General features: G+C 45.8%; 1 protein-coding gene and 1 non-coding gene across 5 annotated transcripts in view; one reads left to right on the top strand and one right to left on the bottom strand.

The window, feature by feature from the left end:
• Positions 1-10,000, top strand: part of LOC125304374 (cAMP-specific 3',5'-cyclic phosphodiesterase 4D-like) — a 69,495-nt gene that overhangs the window by 14,653 nt on the left and 44,842 nt on the right. For 2 of the 4 annotated variants that reach the window (XM_048258587.1, XM_048258588.1), the window contains exon 3: positions 2,122-2,456. In XM_048258587.1, coding sequence (XP_048114544.1) covers positions 2,122-2,456 — 335 coding nt within the window. Of the gene's footprint in view, positions 1-2,121; positions 2,457-4,274; positions 4,581-10,000 lie in introns of those variants that run through there. The other 2 variants (XM_048258594.1, XM_048258590.1) reach the window with 2 other exon arrangements.
• LOC125305276 lies at positions 3,028-3,218 on the bottom strand. Its single transcript, XR_007195371.1, has one exon. It is a non-coding gene; the product is annotated as a U2 spliceosomal RNA (small nuclear RNA).

Consider the following 10,000-nt stretch of genomic DNA (forward strand, 5'->3'; position numbering starts at 1 on the left):
ACCTTCATAGCGTCCTTCCCACCTTCCGTTTGGCCCTTAGTTCTGAATCTGTCCAAACCCATTTGTGTCGTTGGAACATAAAACAGGCCTCAGGAGGAGGACAAATAAGCTTGTGGAATCATCAATACTCTAAGTGCCCACAAATAGATGGAAACCAATACCAATTAGAAAGAGTGTGTGTGTGTGTGTGTGTGTTGTGTGTGTGTGTGTGTGTGTGTGTGTGTGTGTGTGTGAGAGATAAAGAGAGAGAAAGAGATGTGTGTGTGTGCGTGTGAGTGAGAGTGTGTGTGTTTGTGTGTGAGTGTGTGTGTGTGTGTGAGGGAGTGTGACTGTGAGTGCGCTGCATCATAGGCCATTTTGCAGTGACCTTCAATACAGTCTTCATCTGGTTCAGTTCTCTTGGCTTGAAGGTCTGTGATTCTGGTGAAAGGTTGTAAATGTTTTAGCTTAACAGCCAATCAAATTGCACCCTTGCATGGAGCTCTGTGTTGATTGGCTGTCTGTAATAGTGTATTGCTCTGTCTGTGCCATATTGTTTTTTTTTTCTGATTATAAGAACCACCTAAAAACACGGGAGGACCCCAAGGAGCAATTTATTACGTTTCAAGCCAAATTCAATAGAACCTTTTGGGGAGTATTCCAGGACTCCTTGCTTAACAACATAAAGAAGATGGGGGCGCTGTGGTGCAACTGGTTACTGCGTCTGTCCCACGCTCGGCTCCCCATGCCCACGGTCATTTCCTGTTCCTACCCCAACTCTGTCTCCCACTCCCTTCCTGTCACTCTCTCTACTGTCCGGTCAAATTAAAGGCTTAAAAGACCCCCCTCCATCCCACCCAACAAAACAAATAAATAAAAACAGAGAATTGAAATCACAACAACACCTGAATGTGGCGATACCAATCTATCAGTACAGATCTAATCTAAACCCATATGGTCCCAGGAAAAGAGGATGTTGATGCTGCTAGAAGAATGCTGGCCTCAGCTTTGGGTTGAGTTTGGGGGGGGGGGGGGGGGGATTGTTTGGCGTGAGAAGAGTTCTCATGCACAGGGGCCACAGCACCACGAAGAGTGCCGTCACGTCGAAACTCATCACTCACTGACTCATTCAGCTGCAAAGCACCCAGGGTCAAAGCCTCTGCAGTCTTGACCACAAAATGATGCTGACGATTAATGCTAGTTGATGGAACTGAAGACTGTTGCAACTGTTGTTGTTACTGTGACTGTGGCTGTTAATGCTGTTAGTACTTAATGTGATTGCTGTTAATTGCTGCTGCTTCTGTTGGTTTAGTCACTGACTTGGTACTGGTGCTGGAGTAGCTATGTGAAGCTTTTTAAGTTTAAAACATTCAACAAAGACCAAGAAAATAGCACCTGCTCCTGTAAAGAAACAGACATCGGGATTGATGTTTATCGCTGCTGTTCTTAATTCACCTTATTCCGCGCGCAAACATGGGGGGCGCTAGCTTTGCCCACATTGTCTCCGAACTTCCGTAAGTGTTTTGGTTTTAGCATTTTAGACAGTAAATAATCAATAAATAATCAGATAATGCATTGGGCTTTTGATTAAAAAAAATAAAGAAAGCACTTATAAGAATATAACATGACAATTATGTATTGGCATACTGTGCTGAGAATGGCCAGTCCGTCTTTAATTGTATCTTCATACGATGCAGCGGCCACTGCCGCATATCGTCTACCCACTCCGTAGAGGTGAATAACCTTGGGTAGCGAAGTACAATATTGCAATCTGACCTCTCCATTCTCTTCTGCCGTGTTATCCCAATGAAGCTAACTAGACGTACCTAGCCGGAAGTTTAAAGACAAAGTGGAAGACAAGAAATGTAAAAAAATGGGCGGGGCTGAATAAGGTGAATGCTAGTCGCTGACTGTGCTGCTTGTGTATTTTGCCAGGTGTGTGAGCGGATCACAGATACCTGACTGTGCTGCTTGTGTATTTTGCCAGGTGTGTGAGCAGATCACAGATACCTGACTGTGCTGCTTGTGTATTTTGCCAGGTGTGTGAGCGGATCACAGATACCTAACTGTGCTGCTTGTGTATTTTGCCAGGTGTGTGGCGGATCACAGATACCTAACTGTGCTGCTTGTGTATTTTGCCAGGTGTGTGAGCGGATCACAGATACTGGTTCAACGCTGGTGTGTAAAACTGCCCCGGGGTCCAGCCCTGGGAGTAAGCCGGGCCGTCGGGAGTCGGGAGAGGAGGCAGCGGCGGCCGGTGAGGCCTCGGTGGCCCCTGGTGGGGGAGGCGGTGATCCGACGACGACGGCGGTGCGGAGGAGCTCCAGCCGAACCCTCCAGCTACCCCCCCTGGCCTTCAGGCAGGCCGAGCAGACTGACTGGGGGCGAGTCGCAGCGGAGCCCGCTGCCGCCCGACCCACCAGCCTCGCCATCCAGCCACCCCCACTGATCAACATCACCTCCGCTGACCCATTCAGGTGTGTTTGTGTGTGTGTGTGTGTGTGTTTATATGTGTGTGTGTGTGTGTTTGCTTGCAGTGTGTGTGTGCTTGACTCCAGCTTGTCTGCTTTTGGGAGCAAGTGAGCAAGTGAGGCACAACCAATGTGTGTGTGTGTGTGTGTGTGGGGGAGATCATTTGGGCCCTATGATAGACAATAATTCTGACCCCCGATAATGTATAGTATTATTGGGGGTGGGCTCTCTGGGGACCCCCTGTCATTGCTCGGCCCTTAGAATCATCCTAACCCCCCACCCCTCCAGTGGCGCCACTGTGTCTATAAGTATAAGTATATATACTCTTTTGATCCCATGAAATTTGGTCTCTGCATTTATCCCAATCGGTGAATTAGTGAAACACACTGCACACAGTGAGGTGAAGCACACACTAATCCCGGCGCAGTGAGCTGCCTGCATCAACAGCGGCGCTCGGGGAGCAGTGAGGGTTTAGGTGCCTTGCTCAAGGGCACTTCAGCCGTGGCTTGAACTGGCAACCCTCCGGTTACAAGGTCGAAGCGCTAACCAGTAGGCCACGGCTGCTCAAAGAATTTAGGGATGTGCACCGTTCCCGGAGTCACTGCAATACCGGGTCGATGCGTGGAGCGGACGGAGCAAGCCCCTCTTCCGTCTCCCTGTTCCAAAAATCAGATTAATATATGGTCCTCGGGTAGAGGACGTATCAGATATTAAACTGATAAGAACAGATACTACACTTGATCTTAGCCAAAAGGCCGAGAAGCGAAAGGTCGAACGTGTGTGTGTGTGTGAGAGAGAGAGTGTGAGAGAGCACAAAAGAGAGTGTGTGTGTGCTAGCTGTTGTTTTACTCTCCACAGTCCACAGCTCAAAGTAATATCCAAAAGGACCCCCCCTCCCCTCCCATTTAGTTGTTGGAGGTGGAACATATGGCATTTCATCTGCAGAGGTATAACCCAATAATTCAAACTTAATAGAAAATCAATGACAAAACAAGGAACTTAAATACGTTATTGTAAAATCAAAATGAAGGTTTAAAAGAAACGCAGAGTATCCTATGAACAACGGATAAACTGAAACACAAACTAAGCAACAAATGAAAGTAAAGAAACACTCTCCTCAAACAGGGAGTTCTGCCGACGGCAGCACACAAAGGCACATAGTCCAGTAGCCTATTACTGACCACTTCCAGTAGCAATTTCCAGCAAACAATTTCCGGTAGCCACCCTCCCAACAGGGATTTAGATTGACAGCCCCGGCACAAACTACATAGCCTTTAATGCAGGTCTACGGACCATACAACACACACACACACACACACACACACACACACAAATAAACACATCACAATCACAAACGTAGCCCACACCAGCACAGCTACAGTAAGCTGTCATGTGGCTCACTCGTCATCCTGAGGATCCATCAGACATTTTAAGCACACAAGTTTCCTAATTAGCATAACCAGGAACTAGTGTGCACAGTTAACAGCTGCCAATCAAGGAGCAGGCAGGCTCTAGACAGTCACAACACACATTCAGGCACACTTGGGCTGTAACAGTGCATGGTTTCTTTCATAAATGAATTTATTAGTAGCACAAAATGGGTTCTGTAGCTATAGGAATGTAGCTTTTGATGTTACACCTGGCGCCCCTATATGCTAGCCTGTAGGCCTATAAGGCAATATTTGTAAAGGTCTATATCATATCTTCATGGGTCTTCAAATGATCGTTTCCAATACTCCGTGTTAAAATGGTCCACACACAAATCCCGTTGACAGGGTTACATTATGTCCTATCTGATGGCAGATTGTGCAAACTGGCATTTTCAGATAGGGGACGCGGCTGCATGGGCAGAGCATCTCTCGAGCCGGCAGCGGCAGAGAGAGAATAACGAGCATAAAGCGGATGAGGCTGCAGCATCAGCAGCCGATCTCGAATTCCTAACACCGGATACGCTCAGATCGCGGACTCCGGCGCGCGAAAAGAGAGAGGGTTTTGCCGACAAGGAGAAACAGCGGAATAGGTCGGCTAGCCTACAACATGGATCCGACATATGCAGTTGATACCGGACATCGACCGGGATTGAAGAAATCAAGGATGTCTTGGCCATCTTCGTTTCAGGGTTTTAGACGGTAAGGTAGAGATGCGATTGTTTGCATGACGATTGTTCTCATTGAGATTGTCTCTGATTAACACTCGGTTTCATCCAGGGTCATTCCTTGTCAGAAAGAACTTTCCCTTCGCTCCATTCTTTTTCACTGAGTTCTTGACTCTCGCCAATCATCACATCATGGCATTGATGACTTGGGCACGTCTTTGTTACGGAGCGCAGAAACGGAATAATTTCCATCATCCAATGATCGTGTACAAAAGTAGCATACTTCTTAGATTGTCCTGATATGATAAACTTAAGTTATTGTGGGCTAGTGGCACAATAGTTGTTGTAGCCTACATTATACATTCAACATTTGTTCAAATTAGCAATACATAGGCCTACAATGTGACAGACACATAGAGTGGTTATTCTAGTAGACAAATGGCAAGCAATTTGCCAGTTGAACGGGGCAGGTGATAGATGTAGCCTACAAGGCAGCAGTGGTCCTCTGCGCTTAACCAGTAAAATCAGCTGTGAATCTCCCGTCTTAGGTCATCATCAGTCCAGCTGGAGAGGAGAGCAGAAAGCACTGGTCTTCTCAAGAGCTGATGACATGTAGGGGCAGATTATTTGTAAATCTACTCTAGGGCAGGTGTAGAGTGTGTGTGGGGGTGGTGTTAAGAGGGTGGGGATGTTTGTGTGTGTGTGTGTGTGTGTGACTGACTGACTGACTGAGTTTGAGAGAGTGAGTGAGAGTGTGTACCAGGCTTGTGCAAAATTCCAGAATTGAATTGAAACTGGCTCTTAAATTCCAATTTAATTCTTGAATTTCACTTGCATTTCAATTGAGGTAGCAAACAGGAAGCAGAATTGCAATTCGAATTGTGCACTACCCTAGTGTGTGTGTGTGTGTGTGTGTGTGTGTGTGTGTGTGTGTGTTTTATGTCATGTGTGTATGTGTGCGTGTGTGTTTTAGGTTGTGTGTGTGTGTGTGTGTGTGTGTGTGTGTGTGTGTGTATGTGTACTGTATGTATGTGTGTGTGTGCATGTGTGTTGTAGGCCGTGTGTGTGAGGGATGTTTTCTAGCCCTAAGGGCTATATATGCATTATGCTCCTACGTATGTGACCACTCAAGTGATTTTTGTTTGTTACGGTTTGTCATGTTTTTCCAGAAGCTGTTATCTGAAGTGCTGACACGGTGGCTCAGGCAAGATGTGTTAGTTATGCTTTAGTGCTGACCGCTATGTTTATAAAGGTCAGTCTTGACTGACATGTTTATAATGGCCAGGGTTGACAATGTGTTCATCATGGTCAGTATTATCTGCCATGTTTATTGACGTCAGTGTTGGTTATAATGGCTGATGACTGCCATGTTTACTATGGATGGTGTTGAACAACATCTGTGTAGTGGTCAATGTTGTTGATAAGCATTTTTGTTGTGCTCAGTTGACCAGTGTGTTGGGTTGGTGTTGACCACCATGTTTGTTGTGGTTGGTTGATGTTGACCACCATGTTTGTTGTGGTTGGTGTCATTATCTGTCACTCCTCTTCATTGCTGTGGCCGTTTATGATCCAATCAGCAACATAATCAGAAATATAAAAAAATGAAATGTAACACAATCATAGAGAAGAATCATTCATTCCTCTTCGTTGCTGTGGCCGTTTATGATCCAATCAGCAACATGTCAGAAATACTTAGTAGTATAAAGGCTTTGCTAACAAATGCTTAGGTCCCGTTGATGTGGATTCTAAGCATCTAGCTAATTATTTGACTTTATATACAGACGTTTAAGGAACACAACGACCGGAAGACTGGCAGCCTTAACCCTTTACCCCCTACAAGCACGCCATATGGCAACTATGGCAAGGAAAAACTCCCATATTCCAGGAAGAAACCTTGAACAGAGCCTGACTTAATAGGGGGAGCCCATCTGCTTCTGGCTGACTGCAGCTCTAGTGGTAGCAGATGTAGAATAATCTGAAAAAGTAGTCTACAAGAAAGGATGAGTTAACTAAAGGCTCTCTTATACAGGTATATTGAGCACAATGTTTGTTGTGGTTGGTTGGTATTGACCACCATGTTTGTTTTGGTTGGTTGGTGTTGACCACCATGTTTGTTGTGGTTGGTTGATGTTGACCACCATGTTTGTTGTGGTAGGTTGATGTTGACCACCATGTTTGTTGTGTTGGTGTTGACCACCATGTTTGTTGTGGTAGGTTGGTGTTGACCACCATGTTTGTTGTGGCAACTGTAAATTAAATAGATGAAGTAATAAAAAAAGATTATGAATGGGTATGCGAATCATCTCTTATCTTGTTGCGGTTGGTGTTGACCACCATGTTTGTTGTGGTTGGTTGGTGTCTATTCTAGTGTCCTAAACAGCACTGGGCTGCCTGCTTAAGGCTGAGCCGGGATGCCTTGACAGCTACTGTGAAAATGTGAACACTTGAGACAGGTCCTTTCCTCAGGGCTGATTACTGATTTAGCTCACATAGACCCACTTTCATTAGCAAGTGAGGCTGCTTAAATGAGTGGATGCGCTCTCTCATAGGTGCAGTACGTGTGTGTGTGTGTGTGTGTGTGTGTGTGTGTGTGTGTGTACGTTTGTGTGTGTGTGTGTATGCGTTTGTGTGTGTGTGTGTGTGTGTGTGTGTGTGTGTGTGTGTGTGTGTGTGTGTGTGTGTGTGAGGGAGTAGAGCTGACCTTACAGCAGAGCAGCTGATGTAATTATTTAGTACGTATTCTAATAAGCAAAGTTATTTTTTTACTTTTGTTCTTTCTCTCCAATCCTATTCACTATCATCCCCCACCCTGACAACTAACCTCAGAGATCATCTGATGTAACTGTAAGAAATTCAAATGTATTGTGTGTGTGTGTCTGTGATGGATACGTGAGAATAGGTTTATGAATGTGTATAGGTTTATATGTTTGTACTGTATAGCTTGTGTGTGTGTGTGTGTGTGTGTGTGTGTGTGTGTGTGTGTGTGTGTGTGTGTGTGTGTGTGTTTATGTGTGTGTGTGTGAGAGAGAGAGAGAGAGAGAGAGAGAAGAGAGAGAAAAGAGAGAGAAAGAAACAAACAAACAAAGAAACAACCTCTTTATAATGATGAAGGAAATATTCTGATTTTGTCTAAGCATCTGTTAGTGCAGGGGCAGATCCTCAGATCTTTTTGTGTGTCTGCTTCCCCTTAGATGAACATGATGAATATGTATAACAACAGCATTTTTTTTCCTAATCTAGGCCACGACCCTGGCCTCTAGAAGGAAAATGTCAATGTCATGAATACATTTCTTTTTATGTTCTTATCCCCCAAAGGGATTTGAGTAATGCTCAGTCAAGCAAACACTGGGTAGGCAGAGAGAGTGGGAGAGAGAGGGAGAGGAAGAGGGAGAGAGAGTGAGGGAGAGGCCCTCCCTAGAGCACAACAAAAGAGAGGAGCAACAGGGAGAAATAAAAACAGAGTATGGACCACCATCGTCTGGGCTTAGAACAGAGTAGGGACCATCGTCTGGGCTTAGAACAGAGTATGGATTATTGTCTGGTCTTAGAACAGAGTATGGACTATTGTCTGGTCTTAGAACAGAGTATGGACCATTCTCTGGGCTTAGAACAGAGTAGGGACCATCGTCTAGGCTTAGAACAAAGTAGGGACCATCGTCTGGGTCTAGAACTATAGCATGAGGGCTGGTAGCACAGGGGATTTATGTGAGATCTGTGTAAGGGGGGCCATCAGTGTTGGGGTAGCTGGTGGAGAGAACATCAGTGTTGGGGTGGCTAGCAGAGAGATTATCAGTGTTCGGGTTGCAGATCATCAGTGTTGGGGTGGCGAGTTGAGAGAACCTCAGTGTTAGGATGGCTAGTTGAGAGAATCTCAGTGTTGGAACCTGCATTTGAACACACCATCCTTCATTTTTTGTGGAAATCTGTTGAGGAACAGAGAATGGTAGTATTGGGACAGAGTGCTGATGATGAGAATGGTAGTGTTGGGACAGAGTGCTGATGATGAGAACAGTAGTGTTAGGACAGAATGCTGATGATGAGAATGGTAGTGTTAGGACAGAGTGCTGATGATGAGAATCGGTCTCTGTATGTCTGTATGTAGATTCCAGCACCTGCATTGATTTCAGCACACATTTTGTTCCCTGTCAGTCGAGTGAAAGCTGTGGTGAGAAGGAGTGTGTGTGTGTGTGTGTGTGTGGGGGTGTTACTGTAGTGTTAATCCAAGAGGTGTGTAACAGCAAGGAGCAGCGGCTGTGATATTCTGGCAGAATCAGCTTATTAAAATGCTAACTGGTGTGAAAGCTGGTGTCAGGGAGCCGTGAGTTGTGCAGCCTGTGATAGAGGCTGCAGCTGTCATGGTACAGATGCAGGGGGCATCTCTACTGTGACTGATAGAGGCTACGGATGAAGGGGGCATCTCTACTGTGACTGATAGAGGCTACGAATGCAGGGGGCATCTCTACTGTGACTGATAGAGGCTACGGATGCAGGGGGCATCTCTACTGTGACTGATAGAGGCTATGCATGCAGGGGGCATCTCTACTGTGACTGATAGAGGCTATGGATGAAGGGGGCATCTCTACTGTGACTGATGAAGAGGGCATCTCTACTGTGATTGATAAAGAGGGCATCTCTACTATTACTGATGAAGAGGGCATCTCTACTGTGATTGATAAAGAGGGCATCTCTACTGTGGCTGATGAAGAGGGCATCTCTACTGTGACTGATGAAGAGGGCGTCTCTACTGTTACTGATGAAGAGGGCATCTCTACTGTGACTGATGTCACTTCTATTACTTACAGTATGTGGTCCGCAGACCTGCTCTGGCTAACACAGGCTGCATCTCCACTAATATGTGTTAATGTAACTTGAGTGGTATAGGGCCGAGTGGTAACAGCGACAAGGTCATGGAATCAAGTCAATGCACCAAGAACACGCCTGATAGAAAAGTATAGCCCTCCAGTACTGTAAATCACTTCCATAAAAGTGTCTAATAACTCGGAGGGGATGTAATTGGGGTGGAGGTTTGAGGTTGCTGGGTAGCCTCTGGCTCTCTCCTCCTCTGTGCAGCCCTGCTTCCTGCATGTTAAAAGGCCTCTGGGGAGGGAGTCTTTGATAACCTATTGATTTTGATATCAGGTCTCCTCTAGTCGAGTTCTGAGCATGCTCAGTGAGGCAGTGCCTCTATGGCAGCAGGATGTGGGTAAGGGAAACTAATCAGCCTGATCTATGAAGGAGGAAGTGGCTCTGTTTGAACTAATGTTTAAACTAATGCATGAAAAACCTCCATGGCGTCCGTAATGAAGCAGAGAGAGAGAGTTTGGGAAAAACCTCCATGGCGTCCGTAATGAATCAGAGAGAGAGAGTTTGGGAAAAACCTCCATGGCGTCCGTAATGAAGCAGAGAGAGAGAGTTTGGGAAGCAGGATGGTAAACAGACTGGGGTTGATGAATA

The sequence above is a fragment of the Alosa alosa genome, chromosome 12, assembly GCF_017589495.1.
Source record: "Alosa alosa isolate M-15738 ecotype Scorff River chromosome 12, AALO_Geno_1.1, whole genome shotgun sequence".
Lineage (NCBI taxonomy): Eukaryota > Metazoa > Chordata > Actinopteri > Clupeiformes > Clupeidae > Alosa > Alosa alosa.